Consider the following 27,984-nt stretch of genomic DNA (forward strand, 5'->3'; position numbering starts at 1 on the left):
GCCAGGGACCAGCGCGCACTGCCTGCCCCAGGAGGGTGCAGTAGAGGGGCTTTGACGCTGGAAGGACTAGTTCTGCTGCAGTCCAGGAGGGAGCAGTGGCTTGGAGCAGAGCCTGGCTCCAGCCCTGAGAGGGGACAGGTCCCTGTGCCCTCCTGAACCAGCCAGTCCCGCGCTGGGGCTGGGTGGGAGCCGGCGCCCCTGGACGGGACAGGCCCAGACAGCCCTTGTGGAAGGACACCCCCCTTCTGTGCATTGTTACTCCCTGGGGGATGCAGAGGGACCTGAGAAACCCCAGGTCTCCTGGCGCCCAGCCCACTCCCCAGCTCTAACCATTAGACCCGCTTCCCCTGCTGTGAGGGGCAGAGAACCCAGGCATCCTGCTCTAACCACTAAACCCCCGTCCTCTCCTATGAGGGGCGGAGAACCCAGCCCCGCCCCCAGCTCTACCCCCTAGCCCGCTTCCCCTCCCAAGAGGGGCAGAGAACCCAGGTGTCCTAGCACTGGGATCAGGAAGGTCCTAGCAAAGTCCCACACCCCTGCTGAACTGTGTGGGGGGAGGGGAAGGGGCTGGGCAGGACACACCTTACTGCCCCCCACCCCCAACACCACCTCCCCCCCGCCGCCTGGCACTGCCAGCCCCCGGAGCGCTGTTACCTGGGGCTGAGGTCCGCCTGGTCTGGAGGCGCTGGGGAAGTGGTGCTGGTGGTGCCCCCTGGCTTAGTGACCCCCCATCAGCTGGCGACGTCAAGCAGCCAGGCACCGACTCCGGGCAGGGATTAGAGGGGGAAGGAATGGGGGGGGCTGGGGAGCCAGACGGAGCCCCCCCCCACCGGTTTAATCGACAGACGTGGGACCACTGGGGGGGTAACAGGATTAGTGGGAGGGGCGGGCTGATGGGGAGGTGGCCGCAGGCGTGGGGGGGGGTCAGTCATGGGACTGTAGGACACAAAGCCTGGTGGGGAGCCTGGAGTCCTGGCACCCATCCCCCTCCCCTGCTGTAACCAGTAGCCCTCACTCCCTGCCCAGAGCTGGCGAGAACCCAGGAGTCCTGGTTCCCAGATCCACATTTCCAACACAGCTTAGTGTGAAATCACCCAGAAATTTAAGGGGCTCTTGGCGCCACCTCAGTTCTGGGGAGTCATTTGGGGGTGAGGGAGTTCCAAAGTGTGCCAAAGTGGTGGATTTGGGGGGGGGTCACTCAGTGCCCCCGGGTTCCTGGTGTAATGGTGGGGGGGCAGAGGGACGTGGCACAGGGACCAGAGCAGAGCCCCAGTGCCGGCAGACCCAGGGCGGGTGGCACAGCTGGTTTGGGCCAGCAGGAGGACAAGGGGTCCCCGGTGCCCTGCCCAGCTGGGCCCAGCCAGGGGGACAAAGGGGGAGGGGTGATGGGGGGCCTAGGTGCCCCGGTTCCTAGCCAGAGGTCACAGGCAGAGGGAAGAGCTGCTGAGGCTATGTGGCGTGGCTGGGCTGGGGTCAGGCAGAGCCCCCGGCTGCAGGGCCCACTGGCTGGAGAATTCCCGGGCTGGGCTCTGGGCCTGGCAAACTCCTGGGTGATGCCAGATGAGTCGCTCCGGGCTGACGACTCCCGATGGGCACAGGGCAGGGCAGGGGACCCCAGAAAGACCCAGACAAGCCAGGTGCACTGCAGTGAGGGGGGTCCCAGGAGGGGCTGCACCCCGGGAGAGAGGGGCCTTGCGAAGGGGGCACCCCTGGGGCTGGTCCAAGACAAGTGTGGCACGACTTGGGAGTCTGTGACACCAGCGCCCCACTTCCCCCCAGCAGTCCCCCACAGAACAGCTGCCACGCCCCCCCAGCCAGCTCCCTACCCAGGGCCCCCCCAGGCGTTAGCTGGTTGGTGCCACAGACCGGGCAATGGACCAGGTCCCTCTCCGGGCAGTGGGCCAGGCTCCAGCCATGCGGGTCACAGCTGGTGCAGCAAACAATGCCCCTGCCCCCTGGGGACCACCCAGCCCACAGGGAAACTGAGGCAGACACAGCATTTGTACAAAATGTTTGGCATATTTCCCATGTGCCCCCAGCATCCCGCCGCAGCCTCACAGCAGCAGCCAGGGCGTGTCCCAGCCGGGCGGGGGGGCCCATGCAGGACACCCCCGATGTTCCAGAGCCAGTTCGCAGCACGTTGGCTGGGCAGGGAACCTTCCGCCTCTTCTGTCTGGGCCGTTCTTGCCCACGGCCACTGCCCCCACCAGCTGCCCCCACCCGGAGCCAGGGCGGGACACGTCGAAGGCAAACCCGTCTCGGCTGTCCCAGCGCAGTGGGAGCCAGGTCCGGACAGTGGGGCTGAGCGTGGGCCAGCGCTGCACAGCGCCCCCTGGGGGCACTGCAGAGTGAGCCCAGCCACGGGGTGTAACCACAGTCCACGAGATGGGGCCAGCGCCCCCTGGGGGCAGACACCAGCACGGCAGAGTGAGCCCGGCCATGGAGAGTAAACCCAGTGCACGAGATTGGTCCAGTGCCCCCTGGGGGCAGACGCCGGCACTGCAGCATGAGCCCGGCCACGGAGAGTAACCCCAGTCCACGAGATGGGTCCAGTGCCCCCTGGGGGCAGACGCCGGCACTGCAGCGTGAGCCCGGCCATGGAGAGTAACCCCAGTCCACGAGATGGGTCCAGCGCCCCCTGGGGGCAGACGCCGGCACCACGCCCAGTGCAAGTCTGGCCATGGGACTCAGCCCCTCAATCTGTTGGGAGGTGCGGCCGGTTCCATCTGTTGCTTGGCCCATGCCAGGGAGTGGGGGAAAGCAGCGTCCGGCCCCTGCATCCCCAGCGCTGGCTGCCTGACTTCCGGCATCCGTAGCAGTGGGACCAATGGGAGCTCAGGAGGTCCTGGAAGCAGAGAGAAATGGAACCCAGGCGTCCTGGCTCCCTGCCCACACCAGCTCTAACCACTAGCCACCACTGCCCTCTCGAAGCCCGGCGGTTATACCTGAGCCATTTCTTCCCTATCAGCTCCTGTGACCTGCTCACTCAGGTGTTCGCCCGCTCAGACTCCTGGGTCCCCTGGGGGAGAGAGGAAAGGAGCAGCTGCTGGACCCCTGGGGTTCCCCTCTCTGGGCCCCTGCCCTACCCCTACCTGGCTATGCAGCCTCCTCTGCCTCTGCCCAAGGACGACGACAGCCAGGGACCCCAGGATGGGCACCAGAAGCAGCAGTGCCGGCAGGTGGGTCTGGTGCAAAGAGCTGGCTCCAGATGCCTGGCTCCCTTCCTGCCTCTGGCTGGTGAAGCTGGGCTGTGGGAGTGCCGGGGCTGAGGACAGAGGGAGCATGTAGGGAGAGTGAAGGGTAAGACCCCGTGTCTGGGGTGGGGGGGAGGAGCTGGGGGCGAGGGGAGGAGGGAATCGGGAGGGGGCTGGGGGGGTGCCAGGCTTGCAGCAGATGCTGGGGATGGGGCTGAGGGGGAGCCCAGGGGAGAGTGGAAGGCTGGGGGCTGGGGCAGGGCTGAGGTCATGGGCCATGGGAGTTGGAGAGGAAGGAAATGGGGGCCCAGGGGGAAGACAGGGGGGCCAGGAGGACTTGGGGGTGTGATGTAGTGAGGGATAGGTGTGTGGCTCATGGAGGGTGTGGGGCTCCTGCTGAGGGTGACCTGTGTGATCACCCCTGGGGTGCAGTACATGATACTGCTGCCACCAGTGTAATGGGGTCCCCAGGCTCTGCACCCCATCCGCAGGCAGGAGTGACTCTCACTCAGCAGGTAGAACAATGGGTTTATTAGCCGACAGGACACAGTGTTGTACAGAGGGGTCAGTGCAGCCGGCAGGGACAGCCAGTCCCATCCATGCTGGGGAGAGGAGGCCGCAAGGGGCCCCCAAGCCGGGGCCTTGCCCCCTCCTTTGTCTCTCTCTCTCCCAGCCCAGACTCGCTGCTTCCCAACTCCCAGTTCCAATTCAAACCCCTCAGGCTCCACCTCCTCCTTTGTCTGCAGCCCAGAGGTGTCACCTGGTCCCCTCAGTTACCCGCTGTGAGCCCCCCTCCCCCCCTTATCCCCCACCAAATCACAGGGGGTCCCAGGGCAGTCAAGGAGGCTGGGGTATTGGAAGAGCCTGGGGGAAACATGGGGCCAGGGGTAGTTGGGAAGCCTGGGGGATTCCGGCAATCAGGAAATTCAGGGGGTTGGAAGGATTCGGGGGGCCTGGGGGGGAGTCAGGGGGCAGGGGGTTGGGGGGCCCAGGGGTACGGGGCGAGAGGGGTACCTGGCTGGCAGCGGACATGACTGCAGTTGCTGAAGCTGACCGGCTGCTGCTCCTTCGCCAGACTTGTTTTGCTCTGCAGTGCCACCAGGTGGGCGCTCAGGTCGGCGAGCAGCTGCGAGACGTTGGCCCGTTCCAGCCGCACGCAGCCCGCGGGGTCCTGGGGGTGGGGGGGTGTCCCTGAGCTGCCCAGAACCTGAACCCTCAGGACTGCAGCCTCCTGCCCCCGAGCAGCCGACCCTGGCCAGTGGGAGCCAGCATCCCACAGCGGGAACAGGCCCCGCCCCCAGCCCCACCCACAGGGGGTACAGTCCCGCCCCCAGCCCCACCCCGATGGGCCAGGCCCCGCCCACTCCTACAGGGAACAGGCTCTGCCCCAGCCACACCCCCAGTGGGATAGGCCCCTCCCACCGCCCACGGCTTACTCTGATGGCACATTCCTGGAGGAAGCCGACCTGCTTGGCCACCTTGGCCACCAGGGGCTGCAAGGCCGGGCCTGCGACGCCCACCATGCGCTCCAGCTCCAGCGCCAGGAAGTGGAGGGCCCACAGCTCGGCACACTGGCCGTCCTGGGGAGACACGGGGGTCGGGGAGACGGGGGGTCAGGGGGGCTGGAGGACACGGGGGTCAGGGGGACACGGACATGGGGGTCAGGCGGACACGGGGGTCGGGGGACACGGACATGGGGCGTCAGGCGGACACGGGGGTCAGGGGGGCTGGAGGACACGGGGGTGGATGGCATCGGGGGGGCCAGACCCCCCTTCTCTCACCGAGTCCAGGTTGCCCGGCATGACGACGGGGTAGTCGCGGAGCAGGTGCTGGCTCTGGGGAGAGAGGAGGGGTGAGCGGGGGCAGGGCTGTCGGGCGGGGGAGGGGATGTGGAGCGGGGTCACTCACCAGCTCTCCGATGTGTACGTCGAATGCTGTGGTCACCGGGTCATGCTGGAAGGTGCAGCTGTGGCTGGGGGGGAGCAGGGTGAGAGGCAGCAGCAGCAGCAGGGGGACCTGGGGAGGCAGCAGTGAGCCCGGATCCCCCCTGGCCTCCCCCACCAGCCCAGACCCCCCCGCGGCCGCCTCCCGCCAGCCCAGATGCCTCCCATCTTACCCCATCGACCCAAAACCCCCCGCCACCGACCCCTACCCCTTCCCAAGGCCCCGAGGGAACCAGCCCGGCCCCTGCCCCGCACTCACCACAGCGGCTCTGCGCCGGGGTGGGTCGTTTGGGGGCGCATAGCGCCAAGTCATCTCCTCAGGGGGAGGCGGGCGACCGGCATGCTGGAGGGGGCGCTGGCTGGGGGAGCTGAGGGGTACAAGAAGAGGCAGCCTGAGGCTGGGGGCCAGGGGCTGCGGGGCGGGGTGAGGGCGCCGGAGGGGTTACGGAGCGGGGCGGGCCGGGGCTTTCCCAGCACGATTCGGGCTCCGAGCGGCGCAGGGTCGGCGCCAAGTCCCCACCCAGGAGCTGCCGAGCATAGGAGGCACGTGGATCGCGCAGCACAGGGCCCCCCCCGCGGCCTGGCCCCCCTCACCTATCCGGGGGGTCGTGGGGGGCCCGGCCCAGGCCCCCCAAAGCGCAGCCGCGTCCCCCGCCGCGCCGCCCGGCCGCCCGCGCATGGGATCGAAAGTGAAAGTCCCGGGAAGGAGCTGCGGGGGCCGGGAGCACGAGTGGGGGGACAGGGGGCGGGGCCTTAAGGGAGGAGCGTGTCGGTGTGACCCCTCCCCCACCCCGCTGTCTTCCCCCGCGCACCTCGCCCCGCTCGGGAAATACTGGCCCGAGCTCAGAGCCAGGGGCGGGGCTGGTCCTCGCTCCCCCAACACCGGCCCCCCAACCCCTCCCCCGCCAAGCAGGATGCCTGTGCCCGGGGTCCCGGGGCGGTGCGGCGGGGAATTTCCGCCAGGTCAGGGCTGGAGAGTCAGTCAGACTCCCCTGGGAATGAAGGGGCCCTGCGGTGGGCGCTGGCGGACAGCAGTGGAGGTCAGGGGCTGGGGTACTGCCCCCCCCGCACAGCCCAGACAGGGCAGGGCGCCCCCTGCTGCCCCCCTGCTCCCCCCAGCCCGGCGCCCCCTGCTGTCCCCCTGCCCCCCGCAGCCCAGCGCCCCCTGCTCCCCCCAGCCCAGCGCCCCCTGCTGTCCCCCTGCCCCCCGCAGCCCAGCGCCCCCTGCTCCCCGCAGCCCAGCGCCCCCTGCTGCCCCCCTGCTCCCCGCAGCCCAGCGCCCCCTGCTGCCCCCCTGCCCCCCGCAGCCCAGCGCCCCCTGCTGCCCCCCTGCCCCCCGCAGCCCAGCGCCCCCTGCTGCCCCCCGCAGCCCAGCGCCCCCTGCTGCCCCCTGCTCCCCGCAGCCCAGCGCCCCCTGCTGTCCCCCTGCTCCCCGCAGCACAGGGCCCCCTGCTGCCCCCTGCCCCCCGCAGCCCAGCGCCCCCTGCTGCCCCTCTGCTCCCCGCAGCCCAGCGCCCCCTGCTGTCCCCCTGCTCTCTGCAGCACAGGGCCCCCTGCTGCCCCCTGCCCCCCGCAGCCCAGCGCCCCCCTGCTGCCCCCCTGCTCCCCGCAGCCCAGCGCCCCCTGCTGCCCCCTGCCCCCCGCAGCCCAGCGCCCCCTGCTGCCCCCTGCTCCCTGCAGCCCAGCGCCCCCTGCTGCCCCCTGCCCCCCGCAGCCCAGCGCCCCCTGCTGCCCCCCTGCTCCCTGCAGCCCAGCGCCCCCTGCTGTCCCCCTGCTCTCTGCAGCACAGGGCCCCCTGCTGCCCCCTGCCCCCCGCAGCCCAGCGCCCCCCTGCTGCCCCCCTGCTCCCCGCAGCCCAGCGCCCCCTGCTGCCCCCTGCCCCCCGCAGCCCAGCGCCCCCTGCTGCCCCCTGCTCCCCGCAGCCCAGCGCCCCCTGCTGCCCCCTGCCCCCCGCAGCCCAGCGCCCCCTGCTGCCCCCTGCTCCCTGCAGCACAGGGCCCCCTGCTGCCCCCTGCCCCCCGCAGCCCAGCGCCCCCTGCTGTCCCCCTGCTCCCTGCAGCCCAGCGCCCCCTGCTGCCCCCTGCTCCCTGCAGCCCAGCGCCCCCTGCTGCCCCCTGCTCCCCGCAGCCCAGCGCCCCCTGCTGTCCCCCTGCTCCCTGCAGCCCAGCGCCCCCTGCTGCCCCCTGCTCCCTGCAGCCCAGCGCCCCCTGCTGCCCCCTGCTCCCCGCAGCCCAGCGCCCCCTGCTGTCCCCCTGCTCCCTGCAGCACAGGGCCCCCTGCTGCCCCCCGGCTCCCTGAGCCCAGCGCTGACAGCTGTGCCAGGGCATGTGGAGCTCTGGGCTGGGGCAGGGCCTTTGGACGCCTGGTGTGAGGGGCTGGGCCGGGCTGGACCCCGCCGACAGACTCGCCTGCCAGGCACAGGGCTGGGACCTGCATGTGCTGTTGGCACCAGCTGGAAGAGGCAGCCGCAGTCAGGAACCGCATCACCAGGAGCTGGGTTGGTTCTGGGTCGTCGCAGCCGGCGTCCAGCAGGCCTTAGGGGCGCAGCCCCCCGTCCGCGCTGAGCGGGGCCCGGAGAGCAGCCGGCAACCCCTCGGCCAGTGGGGGTGAGACCCCGTCCCGCGCACCTGCACTGGTGGCGCTTCCTGCCCGGCTCCGAGCTGGGCAGCCACTCAGGAAACTGTGGCAGGATGTCTCCCCTGCAGAGCAGCTCGCTCGCACGGCAGCCATGGCGGCCCCGGGACCCGAGCTGGGGTGTGGGGTGTGGAGCCCGGCCGAGGCCGAGCAGGTGTCAGGGACATGGCCTGGGAAATCCTCAGTCATAACCATTGGCTGCTCCCCTCCCAGAGAGAACCCAGGAGTCCTGGCTCCCAGCCCGCCCCCCTCTCGCCAGTCTGATACCCCACAGGGCCGGCTGCGTCCCCCCCGCATTGCTGAGATTCCCAGGTGGGCCTCAGGTTTTTAGACCTTAGTGGAAGCTTCTCATCACTCCCTGAGACTCTCCTGCCCCATGTGTGTTCTCCAGGGCTCCTGGGCGCTCTCCCTGGCTCTGGGACAGGACAGGGGGCTGGGAGCCAGGACTCCTGGATCTGCTCAGCAGCAGGGCTGTGGTTCAGATGGTGGGATGGGTGCAGGTTTGCTCTGACTGGCCTTGCTTGTCCCAGGGTGGGCTTGGGGCAAGGGGCTGTGGGACTTCACTCCCCCCAGCAGCCAGAGCGCTCTGCTCCCCACCCCAACACATCCTGCTGGAGCTGAGACCACTTGCCCTGGGCCATTCTCAGGGGCAGAGAGGGGCACAGCTGGCACCCAGGGGCCCCCCCCCCACTTTTCCCTTTGGGTAACCCCCCCAGGGGGACTCTCTATCCTGCAGCATCGGTGGGCCCCCTCCTGGTCACACCTCCAGTCCTCCATCTTCCTGCTGGCCGTCATGGTCACCTCCTTCCTGTACCACTGCAATGGCCGATTCTCCACCCTGGTAGGGCGGCCCCTCTCCCCAAAGACCACAACAGGTGACACAGCCTCGGCCGGGGAGCAGGACACATGGACTGTGAACTCCATCAGGTGCCTGGGGAACCAGATGGGGGAATACACCACCCTCTACTCCCTGGCCAAGCGTCCACACCCAGAGAGGGGACTACCTCCAGGTGATGGAAGGGGGTGGTGGCGGACAAGGCCTACCTGGAGAAGGCCATGGGCTACTTCTGGGCAAAGTACCAGGAGCCGGTCTTTGTGGTGGCCAGCAATGGGATGGATTGGTGCCAGGAGAACATTAACACCTCACAGGGGGGACGTGTTTCTCGGGGGACGGGAAGGAGTTGTTGCCAGGGAGGGATTTGGATCTCCTGGCCTGTTGTGTTGAGGACCCCGCTCCCCAGGGACACCTAGTCAGGCTTCTTCACACACAACCCAGCCACCACCTACCCAATCGGTACAGGCCCCATCTCTACACCAGACAAAAGTACACTTCGCCTGACCTGAGTTGGATCATTCTGATATGACTTTTGTCCCTGTTAAGCCCCTTAAGGAGCATAACCTTCGGGTGTTGATTGATAGTTTTAACCCTGCATTGCTAAGCACTGGTTGGAAGCCAGCCCAGATTCACGCTGACAGGACCTTTGTTACAATTAGGAAGGATCACCCCCCCCATGTAGAATTTTCTTTGAGTGACACTTTTTCCCGACTCTGTTTAAGAACTCACAAGGGTTATCTCCAGCCATCACTATTTCCGATCAGGGAAACTCTTCATAAGTCGTAGAGGGTCCCCTTAGAATGTTTGCTGGGGCTCCAGGATGGGCAACACAGCAGACTGAGGTATCATGGAGTGCTGCTGACATTTTAAATTTTAAGAACCTTATCAGGCCCCAAATTTGATGGCAGTACTACTCTCAGTGGAATCTGATGAGGCCTCAGGACATACACCCCCCCCACCCCCGCTGGCCCTCTCAGCTAGCCCAGAGCCATTGTGGGCAGCCCACACAAATGAAGCTGGATTGTGAGCTTCTGCAACCCCAGTGCAAAGAACATACAAACACAACAAGCCGTTCCCAAGCGTACCCCAGTAGCCGTTGCCCAGGGAGGCAGAAGAGGGCATTAAGCCTGTAATGTGGGTTCCCCGACAATTGCAACCACACGATCCTGACCACTGGGACCTTGGGCATCCGGGCCGGCTACCTGGCTGGGGGCCGGGGGCGGGGGGGACCATCTGCTTGGCCAACTACACCCTCCCTGACTCCCCCTTCCTCAACCTCTTCAAGTCCGAGGCCGCCTTCCTGCCCAAGTGGATCGGGAGTGAGGCCGACTTCTCCCCACTGCGAAGCAGGACTTCTGGCTAGAGGAGCTCGGCCGGGGGCCACGGGCTGCTGACTTGGCCAGTGGGCTGAGCTGTTCGCACGTGGGACTCCACTGGGGAGTGCTGCACCTGGAGGACCATCCTCAGGGGTGCCCCAGGAGGGGAGGAGCCGAGACCGCTGGGCTCATATTCTTGGCACAGGGAAGGGAGCAGGGGCTAGTGGTTACAGCAGGAGTGGTCAGGAAGCCAGGATGCCTGGGTTCCATTCTGCTCTGTGATGTAGCCATACCCCCTGGAACCACATGCCCCACAGCTGGGCGCAGGGCTCCCGCCACCTCGCCCCAAACAACTTATCTCCTTCTGCCCCAGGTTCTCCTGCTGGTATGTCCTGGGATCCCCTCGGCCCTTCGCCTCCAGCCTTGTCCAGGGGGCTCAGGTACTGCTGGTTCCCCTGCCCCATGCCCCAGCTGCCCAGGACTCCCAGCCTGTGGGTGCAGCCAGCGCCCGCTGCCCCCTAGTGGTAGGAAAACAGGCTGGGCACTGCCACCTGCGACCCCCTGGCACTGCGACCCAGGCCTGTCTGTGTCAGCCCCACAGCCCAGCTCCTCTGTCTGTGGTAAACAGGGGCAGGGCCGGTTTTTCTCAAGGTATCAATAAAGCCACTGAGTTTGTGGCCCAGCACCGCCCCCTGGGCGCCCCGGGAAGCAGCTGCTTTCTGCCACCTCTCTAGCAACCCTGGAGAGAAATGTCTTTTGACAGGAGCTTTGTCCTTCTTCGTGCCTTTGTGTTATTTCTAGCTGCGAGTGGGTATTCCTAGATGCTGGCTGACTCCATAGTGCACCTGCATCTCCCCTGGGAGGGCTACAGGCTGCCGGGGTACACTGTAATCCTCATGCGAGGGGGGCAGGTGGATGCTTGGTGAGTTTGGTTCTGGTTTTAAAAGACGTCAGTTTGAAAATCTCAGAAAAGAACATGAATGCGGCAGTGGGACACAGAATCATAGAACACATAGGACCAAACACCGTCTAGGCCATCCCCGATAGTGTCTGTCTAACCTAGTGAAGGAGATGCCACAACCTCCCTAGGTAACCTATTCCAGTATTTAGCCCCCCTGACAGATAGGAAGCTTTTCCTAATGTCTAATCCCTCACTGCAGTTCAAGCCCATTGCTCCTTTTCTGAGCCTCAGAGGCCAAAGAGAACAAATTTTTCTCCCTCCTCCTTGTAATCCTCTTTGAGGTACTTGAAAAATGCTGTCATGTCCCCTCTAAGTCTTCTCGTCGCTAAACTAAACTACACCAGCTCGGTTCTTTCCAACTTCCCTCACAGCTCATGTTCTCTAGACCTTTAATTGTTCTTGTTGCTCTTCTCTGGACCTTCTCCAGTTTCTCCACATCTTTCTGGAAATGTGCCCAGAACTGGACACAATACTCCAGCTGAGGCCTTAACGAGCATGGAGTAGAGCAGCAGAATGACTTCTCATGTCTTGCTCACAACACTCCTGTTAATACATCCCAGAATCACCTTTGCTTTTTTGGCAACAGCATCACACTGTTGACTCATAATTTAGCTTGTTGTCCACTATGACCCCTAAAATCCCTCTCTGCAGTATTCCTTCCTAGATGGTTGCTTCCCAATCTATATGTATGAAGCTGATTGTTTCTTCCCAAGTGGAGCACTTTGCATTTGTCCTTATTAAACTTCATCTTGTTTACCTCAGACCATTTCTCCAGTTTGTGCAGATCATTTTGAATTCTGATCCTATCCTCCAAAGAAGGTGCAACCCCTCCCAGCACGGTATCATCTGCAAACTTAGTAAGTGTATTCTCTATGCCAATATTGATATCGTTGATGAAGATATTGAACAGAACCGGTCCCAAAACAGGTTCCTGCAGACCCCTACTTGTTATGCCTGTGAACCATTAATAACTTGCTTATCCAGCCAGTCACGCACCCACCTTATAGTGGCCCCATCTAAGTTATATTTGCTTAATTTATTGATAAGAAGATCATGTGAGACTGTGCCAAATGCCTTTCTAAAGTCAAAGTATACCACATCCACTGCCTCTCCCTTATCCACAAGGCTTGTTATCTTCTCAAAAAGCTATCAGATTGGTCTGGCATGATTTGTTCCTTACAAATATATGCTGGCTGTTACCTATCACGTTATTTTCATGCAGATTAGTAACAGAGACAAAGCCGTACTAGTCTATATACTATCAAAACAAAAAAACAGTAAGTAGCGCTTTAAAGACTAACAAAATAATTTATTAGGTGATGAGCTTCCGTGGGACAGACCCACTTCTTCAGCCCAGAGCCAGACCAGAGCAGACTCAAAATTTAAGGCACAGAGAACCAAAAATAGTAATCAAGTTTGACAAATCAGAAAAAAAATTATCAAGGTGAGCAAATCAGAGAGAGAGTTGAGGGGCTTGAGGGGGGAAGGGCTCACCTTGATAATTTTTTTCTGATTTGTCAACCTTGATTACTATTTTGGTTCTCTGTGCCTTAAATATTGAGTCTGCTCTGGTCTGGCTCTGGTCTGAAGAAGTGGGTCTGTCCCACGAAAGCTCATCACCTAATAAATGATTTTGTTAGCCTTTAAAGCGCTACTGGACTGTTTTTTTGTTTTCATCCAGATGTTTGCAGATGAATTCCTTAATTATTTGCTCCATTACCTTTCCCCGCACAGAAGTTAAACTGACTGGTCTGTAGTTTCCTGGGTTGTTCTTTTTCCCCTTTATATAGATGGGCACTGTTTGTCCTTTTCCAGTCTTCTGGAATCTCTCCCAACTTCCAGGACTTTTCAAAGCTGATAGAGGAGGTTTCTGAGCCTTTAGCTATCAGCTCTTTAAGTATTCTAGGATGCATTTCATCAGGCCCTGGTGATTTGACTTTTTCTAAGTAATTTTTAATTTGTTCTTTATGTATTTTATCCTCTAAGCCTACAAGTATGCATTACGTTAGGCATTTCTGCATCAGCCTTCTTGGGAAAGACTGAAACAAAGCAGTCATTAAACACATCTGCCGTTTCCTGATACTGTTTCCCCCTCCTCACCGAGTAGTGGGCCTACCTTGTCCTTGGTCTTCCTCTTGCTTCTAATACTTCTTGTTACCCAGAACAATGGCCTAAACCATATGGATATGTGCACCGCTACAGGATGGGGTTCTTCTCATCTTGTCAGCATCTGGAAATATAGCTTCACTCTATCCCCTGGATCTCCCTTGCCCACATGCTTACTGCCCCCTCAAAGAACTCTAGTAGATTAGTAAGGCGTGATTTCCCTTTACAGAAACCATGATGACCTTTCCCCAACAAGTTATGTTCATTTACACGTCCAACAATTTTATTCTTTACTATAGTTTCAACTACTTTGCCTGATACCGATGTTAGCCTTACTGGTCTGTAATTGCCAGGATTGCCTGTAGAGCCCTTTTTACATATTGGCATAACGTTAGCTATCTTCCAGTTACTGGATACAAAAGCTGATTTAAAGACTAAATTACAAACCACAGCAAATTTCATATCTGAGTTCTTTCAGAACTCTTGGGTGAATGCCAGCTGGTCCCGGTGACTTGTTACTGTTAAGTTTGTCAATTTGTTCCAGAACCACCTCTAATGACCTCAGTCTTGGCCAGGCGTGTCCAACCCGCGGCCCGCGAGCCGCATGCGACCCCACAAGATCATAAACTTTTAACATTATTATATTATTTATATACATTAACTATATTATATATTTTATATGCGGCCCAAGACAATTCCTCTTCACTCAATGCGGCCCAGGCAAGCCAAAAGGTTGGACACCCATGGTCTTGGCCAATTTGTCATGTGTCACCTACAAAAAATGGCACAGGTGTGAGAATCTCCCCAACATCCTCAGCCATGAAGATCGAAACAAATAATTCATTTAGTTTCTCCACAATGGCCTTATCTTTGAGCTCTCCCTTAGCATCTCAATCATTCAGTGGCGCCACTGGTTATTTAGCAGCTTCCTGCTTCTGATGCACTTATAATACATTCTGGTTTTTGAGTTTTTGGCTAGTTATTCTTCAGACTCCTATTCGGCGTTTCTTATGTCAGGTTAAGAGTAAAGACAGCCCTTATATGTTCCTTTCTATTTTTCTCCCTGGGATTTAATTTCTACTTTTTCAACAATGCCTTTTTACCTCTCACTCCTTCTTTTACCTGGTTGTGAAGCCACGGTGGTACTTTTTCAGTACTTAGGGTGCATCTACACTAGGAACTAACTTCGAAGTTAGGCACTACTTTGCAGTAGCCTGCAGAGAGTCTACACACATTTTCCCTTACTTCTAAGTTAACTTTGAAGTAGGGAGCCCAACTTCAAAGTCCTTATTCCATTCCCGGGAGTGGAATAATGCCCTGCTTCAAAGTTTAACTTGAGCATCTACACACACCCTGCTTTCAACTTTGAACTATGTTACTTCAAAGTGAGCAACCTCAAAGTTACTGCTATTGTGTAGACATGACCTTACTGTGTTTTCTAATTTGGGATCTACATTTAAATTTGGCAAATAGGAATGGACTCCTACCACTGGCAAGGTTTGTTTGTTTGGTTTCAGTTCCTAAAAGGCTTTAGGGAAAAAAAAAAAAAGAAAAACCCACACACTGTCCTTAACACTAGTGGGTTTCTGGCTTCTCTTATCAATTTTCTACAATTCCTGTCTTCTGATTTATCTTCATTAAGGCCCATTATTCCTAACTCTCACTTTGCCTGTGAAGGCAGCTATAAAAATAACAGAGTTAAATAATATCAAAGCTTTTTATTGCAGCTCTTGAGCTGTGTGGTTCTGGGCTCAGCTCGGCTGGGCTGGGCTGGGCTGGGCTGGGCCCCTGCTTCCAGGTTGAGGTGGGTGGCACGGCATCAGTTAGCAAAAATCTCCCCCATGGGGATCCAGACAGTCTTACACTGGGTGGCCTGGTACAGAAACTCCTCCCCTGCCCCCTGGGCTGGGTCCTCCCACTGCCGGGGGACACCGTGGCTCACCCAGGTCCGCTTCAGGTTCCCGGCTGAGGCCCATTCCACAAACTGGGAGCCCTGCAGAAGAGAAGCGGTTAAATGGCAAAGCAGGAGGGGGACCTGTTCCCTTCCAGCAGACGCTGGCTCCCACCCAACCCCACAGCAGGGAATGGGGCAGGGCCTGGCTGGCTCAGGGGAGCAGGGAATGGGGCAGGGCCTGTCCCCACTAGGGGGTGCTGGTTCCCCTCCTGGACCCCTGGCAGGCGCGGAGAATGGTGTGGGGGTGGGGAGAACAGCTCTCACCTCTGGGGTCCCAAAGTACCACACGGCCTGAACGTCTTGATGCTGGGCCAGCGTGCGGCTCAGATGGTCCCGATCCCCCGTCAATATGTTTACCACCCCGCCAGGGACATCTGAGGTGTCGAAGATCTGGCAGAGAGAGGCCCTGTTAGCAGCTGGGAGTCAGGACACCTGGATTCTACGCATGGCACTGGGGGGAGCAGAGGCCCGGAAGCCAGGACTCCTGGGTTCCCTGCTATCCCAGGGAGCTGGCTACGTAGGTCAGGGACACAGACCCTAGGGAAGGGAGGGGCCCAGGCAGATGGACTGGGCTGTGGTGGGAGGTTGCCATGCGGTGAGGCTGACACACAGCACCCTGGGGCCAGGCCAGGCCACACTAATGGTTCCCAGCTCTAAGCCACAGAAACACGAGAAGTGGGCAGGCAAAAGGCGCTTAATGTGGAAGTAAGTGCTGCTCCTCCCCTGCCCTGGTGGCCCATCAGTTCGGCTGGTCCTCATGCTGTGAGCCCTGGTATCTTTGCTGTGTTTGTGGGACACCTGCCCCCATGTGCCTCAGTTTCCCCTGTGGCTTAGCGCTGCGGCCTGGGAGTTGGGACAGTTTTAGGGCTGCGCTGTGCAGCTGACGAACACCCAGCTCAGGGCACAGGGTCCACCCAGTTCCCAGCTGTGAAAAGCCGGTGGCGGGTTGCAAACTCTGGCTGTGGCAAGAGAAACCATATTTCAGAGCTGAGTGGCTGCAGAGCAGCAGCTGCTGGCTGGGGGCTCAGAGCTGAAGGCAGTGCCGTTGCCAGCAGCCGGGGGGTGCAGTATAGGGAGTGTGTTATTGTGGGGGGGCAGCAGGGTCCGCCTTGCAAACAGGCTGCAGGCCAGGGTCCCCACAGTCCCCCTGCCAACCAGCCCTGGGCCCCTTAGCTCTGGAGAAGTGGGGCTGGAGCCAGGAGGGCTGAGGGGGGTTCCCAGGAGGGGCTGGACCCCTGGAAGAGAGGGGCCCTGGGAAGAGGCTGTTGCATGGATGGGGGGGTTCCCCGGGGACCTGGATCTGAGTAATGCCGTGGGGCCCCCCCTTGCAATAGGTCTGTGCAGCCCCCAGCACAGCAGGGACCCTGCACTTGGGGGGGAGGGGAGGAAAGGCCGTGGGGCTCTTCCACAGCATAACCCATTGGGAAGGCAATGCTAACAGAGCTTCTGGGGCTGGGAGGGGAGTGGCCTCTAGCAGTTAGAGTGGGGGTGGCGGGGCTAGGAGCCAGGGTGCCTGGGATGACTCCTTGGGTGGGGGGTCTCAGACCGCAACGGCCTCTTTTCCATCTCTCCACAGCCCCAGCCTGCATGGGGCGGGACAAGGATGCTCTCTGTGGGGAAACTGAGGCACGCTGGGACCAGCAGGGCTGTGCGGAGGTACCTGGCAGAGGTCCAGGGCAGGCAGCGGGTAGCGCGGGCTGGGGACTATCACCACGGCGTTGCCCCGGGCTACGGCCGGGGCCAGCAGGCTCAGGAAGCTGAGCAGGGGGCTTTCGTCTGGGCAGGCGATACCCACGACGCCCAGCGGCTGCCGGAGCTGCAGGGTGGTGCCATGGAAGGGCGTCTCCTGGGGGCAGAGCTGGGGTGAGTCCGATCCTAGAGAAAGAGTGACACCACCCCTCCCCCACAACACCCAGCCACCTGGGCCCACTCCCTCTCTGGCCCCACCCCTTAACCCTTACCTCCCCAAGCCCTCCCCAACCCCTCCACCTTCTCCATTGTGCTCTGCCCCCTCTGCTGCCCCCTGCTCCCCACCTGCACGGTGCCCCCAGACTTATCACAGTAGGCCGCCCAGTGGAAGAGGCGTTCCAGGCCCAGGTCCACCTCCCGCTGGGCCTCCTCTGGGCTGGCCCCCGTCAGCGCCCCCAGCCGAGACGCCACCTCCTCCCTCCGCAGCTCCAGGTTCTCCGCCACGTAGTACAGCACCTGGGCCCGGGCATGGGCCACCCGCTTCCCCCACCTGCGCGAGAGAGCAAGCTGGGACAGGACCAAGGCATCCGGGCTTCCTTCCCTGCCCTCTGGCCACTGCACCTTGCCTCCCCCTACCAGAACTGGAAGACAACCAGGATTCTGGTTCCCAGCCCCCTGCTCTCACCACTAGACTCCACTCTCCTCCCCTTGATGGGGAGGGAGCCCAGGGGCGAGTCCCCTGCCCCTCCCTGCTCTAACCCATCATCATCAATAACCGTGGGCTCAGCGCCCATTGGTGTCTGATGCCTCTCACTATGTCGTTCCATCTTTCCCTGTCCAGTGGCTCAGTTTCTGTAGACTAGCTCTGCACCAATCTACTAAATGATCTATCCATTCTCTGGGGGGCCTGCCTCTCCTATTCAAGCCGTCCGTTATGCCGAAGACCAGGCTCTTGATTTTCTGGTCATCGTTCATTCAGCAAATATGTTCAAATAGTTGTAGCTTCCGTTTTATAACCTTCTGCAACAGGTTCTCTTCTGGCTGTGTCTTCCTACATAATTCGTCATTGGTGACCTTCTGCAGCCATCCTATTCTCAGGTTCTTTCTATGACTCCTTTCGAACGCCAATAGTCTTTCGTTATCGCCCCCGTCTCATATCTGTACAGCATGCTGCTGAATACACACGGTTTCAAGACGCCCAGCTTTGTTCCTAAGCTAATTGCTTTGCTTTTCCAGATCTTATCCATCACTTTCAAATGTGCTCTTGCTTTTGCTGTTCTAGCCACTATTTTCTTCTTACAGTCTAGATCATGTGTTAGGTGGCTCCCCAAATACGTGAGCTTCTCTGCATTATCTAGTTCAATACCATCCACACTGATCTTCCTTCCTTCCTTCTCTCAGCTGGTCGTTAATTAATAAATAATTGGCAATACACATTTCCTAGAGCTGGAAGGGACCTCAGGAGGTCATTTAGTCCAGGCCCCTACCCTCTTAGCAGGACCAAGCACCATCCCTGATGTTTATTTGCCCCAATTGGCCTCCTTAAGGATTGAGCTCACCAGCCTGGGTTTAGTAGACTAGCGCTCAGGCCACAGTGCTATCCCCCCCATTAGGGCCATGTTCATTCCCATGCTGTGTGCTGCCCCTCCCCCGAAGGACCAGCCCCCCCCCCCCCCAGATCCATGCCCCACCCCCATCAGATCAGTGCAGGATTTGGCTGTCTCTGGGCACCTGTCCCGGCCCCCACACCCTCCCTGCACTACGGCCTGTAGCAGGGGAACACCGAGAACTACAGCTCCCACAAAGCACTGCAGAAACAGGAAAAACAGTGGTGCATGACGGGAGATGCAGTCCAGCCAAAGAGGCCCAGAAGAACATGGGGCAAATGAACTATAATTCCCATGATGCACCACGGTGAGTTGGCCCCTTTGATGTCTCCCTTTGCCCAAATGGGGGACTGTGGTGCATGATGGGAGATGTAGTTCAGCCCAAGAGCACAGCCTATAAAGAAGACTGCGAGCGTGATGCCTCGTGATCGGGGCTCCCATGAAGCAGCTGCCTCCTCTGTCCAAGGGAGAAGATTGTGGTGCGACATGGGAAATACAGATTGGCCCATGGAGAAAAAAATGGGAGCCGGAGATACCTGAACTACCAGTCCCATGATTCCCCCCGAGCCAGGCAAGACCGCAGTGCGTTATGGGAGACACAGTCTCACCAACGAGCCCTTTGCGGACAAGGGGAGCAGGAGGCAGTGCAATGGCCAGGTCCCAGCCAAGGAACCTGGTCTCCAGGCGCACAGGGCACTACAACCAGGGGCTCCCATGAGGCCAAGTGGAGAGGGAGGGGACTCAGGCTGGGGGTGCAGGGCCAAACCGCCCCAGCTTTTCCCCAGATTTAGCAAATGGGCGTTCTCCCTGGCCAACTTCGGCAGAAATGATTCACCCTGGTTTGCTCAGATCCCACCGGGCCCAGCTCTATAGGCCGGCACCCTGAACAACCCCAGCTCCTGCATCCCTGCCTGGCCCCTGAACCCCTCCACCGCCCCCATCCTTCAGTTCCCCAAACCCCCCCACACTTCTCCCCCTCAACTCCCCAAACCCCCTCGCTTCCCCCCTCCTTTGGCTCCCCAAGCCCTCCCGCTTCCCCCATCGGCTCCCCGAACCCCCTCGGCTCCCAAATCCCCCCCCGGCTCCCACAGCAGCAGAGCGAGAGGCCGGGTGAATCTCAGCCACTTCACTCAAAGTCCAGCCGCGACAAGCCTGGGGTTTGCCAGTCCTGGCCGCAGGTGCCACAGGCTGCGATAAGAGGGGTGCGGCTGGGGAGCGGGTGAGGCCCTCAGCCTGGCAGCTGGCCACAGTGTGGGCGACACTTAACTCCATCTGGCACCACCCAGCCTGGGAGCCCTATTACAAGAAGCAGCAAAGCCCGGCCACATGTGGGGAAACGGGCACAGGGCGTGAACAGCAGCAACACCAAGGAGAGAACCCAAGAGTCCTGGTTCCCAGCCCAGCTCCTCTAACCACTAGGCTCCCCTCCTCCTCCTCCTCCTCTCTGGTCCAGACAGAGAACCCAGGCACCGGTGCTATGCCCATCTCACCCCGGTGCTGCCCGGTGCGCCACCTCCACCGCGTTGCGGACATCCTTGGCGCTGCCAGCTGCCACGTACGCCAGCACTCGGCCAGCGGGGTCGAGGACGGGGCGCGAGGCCATTCCCTCGGGGCGCTGCTGGGCCCCCCCGTAGTACAGCTTGTAGGTCCTGTCCACCCTGCGGACACTGGGCGTGAGGGGAACCCAAGCCTTTGCCCTTGTTGGAGGGACCCCCACCCTGCCCCCGAGGGGGGGTCACATCCCAGTGCAGGGGAGGGGTGCCCATGTGCCCAGCCCCCCACCCCAGAGGGGCTGCATCCCAGTGCAGTGGAGGGGTGCCCAGCCCCCCCCACCCCCCGAGGGGTCGAGTCCCAGTGCGAGGGAGGGGTGCCTCTGTGCCCAGCCCCCACCCCAAATAGCTACATCCTAGTGCGGGGGAGGGGTGCCCATGTGCCCATCCCCCCGAGGGGCTGTGCTGTGCTGAGTGAGCGAGGACCGAGAGGGGCTAGTACCTCGGCACGTTTCCCTGCAGCTCGGGCCCCGGCGAGCTGGCGGTCCCGTGGGGCGGCTGGGTGCCATCGGAGGTGGCGAAGGTTTTGTAGTCCAGCGCAGCGGGGCTGTGCCGGGTGTGGCTTTCCCAGCTCGGCCTGACCCACTCGCACAGGCCCTGGGGGGTAGGACAAGTCAGACCGTGGGGCCCTTGGGCCCGCTCTCCCCCCGCCCCCGGCTTTCCCAGCCCCACTCACCTCCCTGCCCCCGACCTGGCTGCTCCCGAAGCCAGCGGCTGCGTCCAGCAGTGTCTGCCCGTTGAGCCAGATGGTGCCGACCTGCAGGCTGGGCCGGGAGGGGACAGTGAGTGGCTGCCCATGACTTGCCAGCTGGGCGCACCTCCCCGGCCAGCCCCGCGTCCCAGGACCCAGCCCGCCCCAGCCCAGAGCCAGGGAAGGGGCTCAGCTCTGGGCCAGGGTGGAAATAGGGCATCTGTGTCTACGGTGAGCAGCAAAGGGGAGAGTCTCTGTCATGGGGGGGGGTCCCCAAGACCTGCCCCCCCAGCTGCCGGCGGATGTGACACCCGTGGGCCAGGGGAACAGGAGGGTACTAGGGCCCTGGGGACACAGTGTGGAACAGACTCAGCACAGGGCCCAGGAGCCGCCAGCGCCATCCAGCCCCAGGAGAGGGGTCCCCGAGTCGGGCCCGGCCCCCTCCTCCCGCCCTACCCCACACCCCGGCTCCCACAGGCACTGGCCAGGCCCCTCCCCCCCCCGCCCTGCTTCCTGCGGGGAAGGGGGGGAGTGTCACCTGGGTTGCAAACGGCAAAGGACCCATTGAGTCCCTGGGCGATGTCACGGCACTGAATGTCCCACCCCTGGTCGTGCGCTGACGCTGCGCCCGGGGAAACTGACGCACACCCAGGGGTTACTGCAGGTCCATAGCGAACACACAGCCGAGCTGGGGAGTGACTCCACCCCAGCACCCCGCTCTCAACCCTTTCCCTCACCAACCGCCAAGGGAGCCCGTCTCCTGCCAGCTGGGGCGGGGACGGGGCAGCACCGTGGGGTGAGTTCCTGGCCCCGCAGCGTGCAGGCAGGTGGAGGAGGAATTTTGATTTGCAAGCAGCAGGAAACAGCAGGCATGCAGTCCCCGGAGCTGGGGGGGAGGGATGGGTCGGGCACCCCACGGGGGGTGGGGGGGGGACAGGATGGGGGTGGGTCGGCTGGGCGCCCCATGGGCAGGGGGGTCGGGATGGGGGTTTCTCACACCTCAGGTGTTCACCCTTTGCTCTGGCAGGAGGGGGCTGCCGGTGGCACTCGAGGTAACGGGGGCAGGCAGCAGGGACAGCCGGACCCCAGCGACGGAGCCCTGCAGCTCTGGGGCAGGTTCACCAGGAGGAACTCACCGATGGGCCACCTCCATGGCCAGGGGCAGGCTCTCAGTCCACACGCTGGCTGCCAGCCCGGCTGGGCGGTGGTTCCCCAGCGCCACGGCCTCCTGGGTTGTCCGGAAGGGTAGGACCACCAGCACTGGCCCATGGATCTGCCGAATAGGACAAACCTAGGTAGGCAGGGGGCAGCAGGGGGAGCCGGGCAGGGGGGAGCAGGGTTGGGGGGCCCAGCAGAGGGGTGCTGAGCCACAGGAAGCGGGGGCAGGGAGGGCTGGGACGGGGGTCCAGTGGGGGGGGGGTTCCAGACCCAGCAGGGGGACACTGGGCCGTGGGGGCAGGGGCCCCAGCAGGGTGGCTCCAGGCCCATCAAGGGGGCACTGGGCTGCAGGAAGCGGGGCAGGGGCCCCAGCAGGGGGAACTCAGCGCTGGGTGGGAATCCCCAGAGAAGCAGAGAGCTGCAGTTCTGACGGTGGCCAGCAGAGGGCAGTGCCTGCCCCAAGCCCGGCCCGGCCGGCGGGCAGAGCGCGCCCCCTACCGGCTCTCGGACGCAGCGCGAGCTGGTGGCGGCTCCTGTGATCAGAGTCGGGGGGTAGAAGGGCCCCTGGGCCGGCAGCGCAGCCCACGCCTGGAAGATCTGCGAGACGGGGGTAGACCGCGGCACGTCAGCCCCAGGGAGAGAGAGACCCCCTCCCGCGGCTGGGGGAGAGCCTAGAACCCCCCCCTGCTCTAACCACTCACCCCCTCCCCTCCCGTGGCTGGGGGAGAGCCTAGAACCCCCCTTGCGCGGCTGGGGGGAGCCTAGAACCCCTCACCCCGCTCTAACCACTCACCCCCTCCCCTCCTGCGGCTGGGGGAGAGCCTAGAACCCCTCATCCCGCTCTAACCACTCACCCTCACTCCCCCCACTGCGGCTGAGGAGAACCCAGGCATCCTGCCCCCCCCCGATCACCCCCTCACCTCAGCCCCCTCTGCCCGGGCCTCCTCCATACAGGTCTCTATGGCGACCCGCTGGGCTTCGTCTGCCAGGGCCCCCCCGTCCACGGCCTTGTCCAGCGGGTCCCCCACACGCAGCCTCCCCAGCCTCATCTTCAGCCGCTGCAGCAGCGCCCCAGCCACGGTCTCCTGCACCAGCAGCAGCGCCCCGGCCCCGGTCACCTGGGGGAGAGGGGAAGGGCAGAGCAGCGCCCCCTGCAGGGTGCAGGCGGGGCGCCACCACAGGCAACGCAGCCCCTGGGGGCCGGAGTCCCACTCCAGAGCGGCCAGTGCCCTACCCCCCCAACCCGAGCCAGCCAGGCCCTGCCCCACTGCCTGCCCCCACAACCCGAACCTGCCAGGCCCTGCCCCACTGCCTGCCCCCCACCCGAGCCAGCCAGGCCCTGCCCCACTCCCTGACCCCAACCCGAACCTGACAGGCCCCACTCCCAGCTCACCTGGCCCCGCCGACAGCTCACCATGTCACTCAGGCTCACAGCGGCCTCGTCCAGGTCCGCCGAGTCAAAGACGAGGACCAGGGTGTCTCCTCCCAGCTGCAGCGAGAGCCGGGTGCCCAAGCCGGCTGTGGCACACCGCAGCAAGCGACCCACCTGGGGAGAAGGGGTGCTGGGAACAGGGCCAGCCCAGCCCCCCACTGCGGCAGGTCCTCAGCCCCTGCTTCCCCCCTAGGTCCAGCTGCACAGCCCCTGCTGGCCACACCAATCTCCTCCCCCTGGAGCCCTGCGCTGCCCCCAGCCCCAGCAGCCCCCTCCGCCCCTCAGCGGAGGGCCGCTCTGCCCCAGATACCAGCCCCCCCATTCCACCCCCCCCTCAGCTTCTGCCCCTGCTCTCCCCTGTCCGGTCACACATACCTCCACAGAGCCAGCCACAGCCACCGCATCCACCCCGGGGTGGGCAGCCAGCCCCTCAGCCAGCGCCCCCTCCCCTGTCAGCACGTTCAGCACCCCGGGGGGCAGCCCAGCCTGGGCGCCCAGCTCGGCCAGCAGCAGGGCAGAGAGCCGAGCACGGGGAGGAGGGAGCAGAACCACTGTGTTCCCTGGGGGGGTGGAGATGGGGGTCAGGAAGGGGATGCAGGGAGCTCAGGGCTGAGGGGACCCCCAGAGAGGGGAGTTCAGAAGGGACCACACGTGGGGGTGCAAGGGGCTCAGGGAAGGGGGTCCTTGTATTACGAAAACAGGCTTATGTGCACAAATGTACAAAGCTTTATGCACACTGCCTCGTGCACTGTATCCATACGAAACTCGCTGGCCGCTGAATGGGTATCCCTGGTTTGACAGGGGTATTATTCGTCTCCGTGAAGTTACAGGGCGGCTCTGGTTTTAACGCACACTGGGCTAATGAGGACCACCAGGGACAGGTCAGAAGTGTGGGGGCTGCCTACTCAAACAGACAGCCTGGGAAGGGCGGCATTTATCCCGTAAGCCCAGACTGCGGGTGGTCCTAGAAAGACACGTCACCTGTTCCTGGAAGCCATCTTGGACTTGGTTTTGTGCCATGGTGATGGGGAGATTAGCCAGAGGCCCCCTGCCCTCAAGGAGGTCTCGGTCTCTGGCTGGCCCTGGAAACGGCCTCGCCCACCCACTGAGACCCAGGAAGGAACCCAACCAACAACAGAGGGCTGGGGAGAGCTGGGAAGCACTAGAGCCCAAGGGGGAGGGATAGCCCAGTGGCTTGAGCATTGGCCTACTAAACCTGGGGTTGTGAGCTCAGTCCCTGAGGAGGCCATTTAAGGACTGGGGCAAACAGATGTCAGGGATGGTGCTTGGCTCCGCTGAGAGGGCAGGGACTGGACTAGATGATCTCCCAAGGTCCCCTCCAGCTCCAGCAGATGTGCATCTCCAATTAGATGATAATATAATAGACAAATCAGAGTCCAGCCCAACTCTAGCGGGAAGCTGTTCCCAAGGCAGGGGGACCTTCCAGGCTGAGGAACAACCTTCTTAGCAGGTGAGGATCAGCTGAGTGGCTCTGATGCATTTTTACTTGCAGGCAGGGGGCACAAGCTCTGTGCATCTTTCCCTGATAAAGGAGGTGGGCTTGTGACCTTCCAAGGGAGTCCAGCACACCAGGGTCCCACTCCCTTTTGGGGGTGGCTTCCTGGGGGCTGAGTCCTCCCACAGCTGAGCAGGTCCAACGTCCGCGTTGCACTGCAGGGGGCTGTAACCCCAACTCCACACCTTGGCTGGGGGAGAGCAGAGGCTCTGGCCCAGCAGGGTGGGGAGCCCCAGAGGGCAGACGAGTGCCAGTGGCCTGATCAGCACAGTGTAGGGACGACCCCAAGGGGATTTCTGCGATCCTACGTGTCACAGGGACCACCATGGGGGGCAGGGGGCTCAGAGCAGGGAGGCCCCACGGAGGGACGAGCACATGGGGGGATCCCACCTGGGTGAACTCTCCTTAGACGAGGGCTACGGGGAAGCTTAGGGGAGACCCAGAGGCTGGGGGGACACAGAAGCACAGGACACCCCTGAGAGGAGCTGGGGAAAGACAGAGAGAGGCCGGGGGTGAAGCTGGGTCATGACCCCCACCCCCACCTACCCATGGCCAGAGCTGGGCAGACCTTCCAGGCCAGGAGCAGCAGGGGGGAATCCCAGGTCACCACGCCAGCCACCACACCTGGGGGAGAGAGACGTCACAGCTGGGAGCCAGGACTCCAGGGTTCTCCGCCCGGCTCTGGGAGGGGAGTGGGGTCTGGTGCTCAGGGGGCTGTGAGAGCCGGGACGCCGGGGTTCTCTCCCCGGTTCTCAGCCCCAAATCCCTGCCCCCGCATCGAGCCTCAGTTTCCCCATGCCCATGGGTGGCTGGGTGCAGCACGGGGGCAGGGAACCCAGCCATGGGTCCTACTCTCCAGCCGAGATACTCACCCAGGGGCTTCCAGCCCTGCAGCTCAGTGCCCAGGAGCTGGGCCCAGCCAGAGTGGTGGTAGAAATGTCGCACCACCAGGGGCAAGTCCCGGTCTCGGGTCTCCCCAATGGGCTTCCCGGTGTCCAGGCTCTCCAGCAGCGCCAGCAGGCGCTGGTGCTTTTGGATGGTGCGGGCCATGCTGGGGAGCAGAGGGGACAGGGTCAGGCTGGGGCTGCATCCCCTTCCTTGCAACACAGGCTGCAGCCGCCGGGGGGTGATGGAGCCGAGCGCACCGGGCAGGCTGCATTTGCCCCAAGCCCCCGCACCCCCTGTGGCCACGCTCACTTGTGCAGGTGCCGGGCTCGTGCATGGCATGACAGGCAACTCCAGGATTTGAAGGCTCTGGTGGCAGCTTGGACGGCAGCCTCCACATCCTCCGGCTGCCCTTGGAGGGTGGTGGCCAGCAGCTCCCCTGGGGAGGAGAAGGGGGTCAGTGCAGGGGGCTGGGCAGCCCTCGGAGCCAGCCCTGCCCGGTGTCAGCCGTACTGGGGGAGAGACTCCCACTCACCCACACCCGGCTGAATGCCTCTCTCCCCATGCAGAGATCTCCCTGCTTCCCCATACGCCCAGCCGCTCGGAACTAAGCTGGGTCCCAGCAAACTCAGTTCACATGTGGATGGGGATAGGCGCCGCTGTCCCCTGCAGGGGAGACGTCTCCAACTTCCTGTCCCCCACAAGCCAGCCAGGCCTTGCCCTGGGCCTGGAGGAGAGGGACGCCCCGCAGAGGGGACAGGCCCCTGCCCCCAAGATCCAGTTTAACCCTTTGGCACCAGACGCAGCGAAGGTCTGCAGATGTGCCCGCTCTGTGCAGTGCAGCATGGGGCTGAGCCGTACCTGTGGCTGGATTGGTGCTGCTGGAGGTTTCTCTGCCATCTGGCTTCAACCATTTGCCATCCATGAAATGTCCAAACTTTCGCCCATGCATCTCCAGCCAGGCCTGCGGGGAAGGGGGTTGGAGAAGAGGAGCAGGAAAATACACTCACTGCACAGGGCAGCCAGAGCCTCGGCAATACACCACGCACCTACTGGGGGTGACTGGCCCCACGCTGCCCTCTAGGGGCTGGAAGCAGAACGTGACCACTGCGGGTCCTAAGCCCTATAGCGCAAAGGGGATTCTCGGCCGAATGCCCATTGGGACTGGTAGGAGAACAGTCCTGCTGTGGTGGGGATGGAGGCTGTTCCGAGCAGGACTGTTCCCTTGTGGTTCTTAGTCCGGCATAACAGAGGCAGCTGAAATGTCATTCTCGGTTTGTTTCAACATGAGGAAACTGAGGCACAGGGTGTGTGACTGGACCTGCCCAAAAGCTTACTTATATAAGGTCAAAGCAGGGGTCAGGAGCCAAGAGTTCTGGAATACAGATCCATCCAGCTCTAACCACTAGCCCTCACTCCTCTCCCAGAATCAAGGAGAGGACCCAGGAGTCCTGGCTGCAGCAGCTGGATCCCAGGTCTTACCAAGCCTGTGTGGTTGTGTTTTCACAGGGAGCGGGGTGTTTTCAGAACTGGAAATTAGGGCTCGTGAGTTTGGCCCCCAAGCTGTGGGAGGGTCGAGGTTAGAGCAGGGAGGGCTGGGAGCCCGGACTCCTGGGTTCTTTTATTAGTTATAGGAGTTGATGAGGTCCCAGGATGCCTGAGTTCTATTCTTCTTCAGCCCCCACCCCTGCAAGGGAAGAGCTCCTGACCCCGGCTGCAGTGTCAGCTCAGCAGGGCAGGAAATGGGTCTGCAATGGAAAATCCCAGGTGGGCCAGGCCGCAGGGCCCGGCTCTGTGCACAGCACAGTGCAGGCACACACCGTCCCGTCTCTGCACCCCCGCCGCCCCACTGCTGGCTCAGCTACACCAAGGTCAGTGCTGCAGCTGGGGGCAGGGAAGAGGAACTGGAATTTCGCTGCTTCTGCAATTCTGCCTTGGCCAAGGGCCAGGGAGGCTGAATTCTCAAAGCTCCCAAGGAGCCAGCGCGGCTGGGGCTGCCATCGCTTATGCCACACATGGGGAAACTGAGGCACAGAGAGGGGGTTGAGCTCAGACACGGTCCTGCAGCCTAAGCCAAGCTGAGGAGAGAACTCCTGGCTCCCAGACGCCCCACCCCTGTGTGAACACTAGTCCCTGCTCCCCTCCCAAAGCCAGGGAAAGAACCCAGGCGTCCTGGCTCTCTCCCCCTCCCACCCCAGGCCAGGGAGAGAACCCAGGCGTCCGAGCTGCCAGCCCGAGGGCGGGGGTCTTACCTGGACAGGCCCCGCCCCCTCCGGGGCAGGCCCGTACTCCATGGAGCTGTAGATGCCCCCCACCGAGGGGCGCCCCCCCGCAGTCCCGGCCATGGGCTCCCCGGCGGACTCTGCCCCGAGGCAGCCCGAACCTTGGGCACGGGAGGACCCAGGGCCACTTCCGGCCTCCGCTGAACCACAGAGACTCGGGTTTCAGGGAAGGGCCATGACCCCAACGCTTTCTCCGGAAGAAGGTAAAAGGGATTCACGCGGAGACCGGAA

The 27,984-nt window shown here is 62.3% G+C and overlaps 2 protein-coding genes across 11 annotated transcripts; both read right to left on the reverse strand.

The window, feature by feature from the left end:
- Window positions 1-2,005: 2,005 nt before the first annotated feature.
- FLT3LG (fms related receptor tyrosine kinase 3 ligand) lies at window positions 2,006-5,861 on the reverse strand. Of its 9 annotated transcripts, none has more exons than XR_012648471.1 (8): window positions 5,732-5,861; window positions 5,397-5,505; window positions 5,103-5,166; window positions 4,976-5,029; window positions 4,631-4,774; window positions 4,209-4,365; window positions 2,946-3,265; window positions 2,711-2,845 (listed from the first exon to the last, which is right to left on the reverse strand). XR_012648471.1 is itself a non-coding variant. In XM_075016393.1 (8 exons), the coding sequence occupies exons 1-7, from the start codon at window positions 5,448-5,450 to the stop codon at window positions 2,987-2,989; spliced, it is 723 nt and encodes a 240-aa protein (XP_074872494.1). In that variant the 5' UTR covers window positions 5,451-5,702; the 3' UTR covers window positions 2,711-2,845; window positions 2,946-2,986. The 9 variants fall into 9 exon arrangements, 2 of the variants coding, with proteins under 2 accessions (XP_074872495.1, XP_074872494.1); XM_075016393.1 differs by lacking the exon at window positions 5,732-5,861 and having other exon boundaries at window positions 2,946-3,019; window positions 3,093-3,265; window positions 5,103-5,210; window positions 5,397-5,702; XR_012648473.1 differs by lacking the exon at window positions 5,397-5,505 and having other exon boundaries at window positions 5,103-5,210; window positions 5,732-5,860.
- Window positions 5,862-14,692: 8,831 nt separating this feature from the next.
- Window positions 14,693-27,941, reverse strand: ALDH16A1 (aldehyde dehydrogenase 16 family member A1). Of its 2 annotated transcripts, none has more exons than XM_075017935.1 (17): window positions 27,724-27,941; window positions 26,333-26,435; window positions 25,784-25,910; window positions 25,459-25,637; window positions 25,133-25,210; window positions 23,446-23,630; window positions 23,053-23,184; window positions 22,559-22,756; window positions 22,137-22,235; window positions 21,617-21,753; window positions 20,466-20,553; window positions 20,232-20,386; window positions 19,730-19,897; window positions 16,978-17,182; window positions 16,604-16,789; window positions 15,208-15,333; window positions 14,693-14,982 (listed from the first exon to the last, which is right to left on the reverse strand). In XM_075017935.1, the coding sequence occupies exons 1-17, from the start codon at window positions 27,814-27,816 to the stop codon at window positions 14,809-14,811; spliced, it is 2,433 nt and encodes an 810-aa protein (XP_074874036.1). In that variant the 5' UTR covers window positions 27,817-27,941; the 3' UTR covers window positions 14,693-14,808. The 2 variants fall into 2 exon arrangements, with proteins under 2 accessions (XP_074874036.1, XP_074874035.1); XM_075017934.1 differs by having other exon boundaries at window positions 23,032-23,184.
- Window positions 27,942-27,984: the final 43 nt, after the last annotated feature.

This window comes from Carettochelys insculpta, chromosome 22 (assembly GCF_033958435.1).
Source record: "Carettochelys insculpta isolate YL-2023 chromosome 22, ASM3395843v1, whole genome shotgun sequence".
NCBI classification, from domain to species: Eukaryota; Metazoa; Chordata; order Testudines; family Carettochelyidae; genus Carettochelys; species Carettochelys insculpta.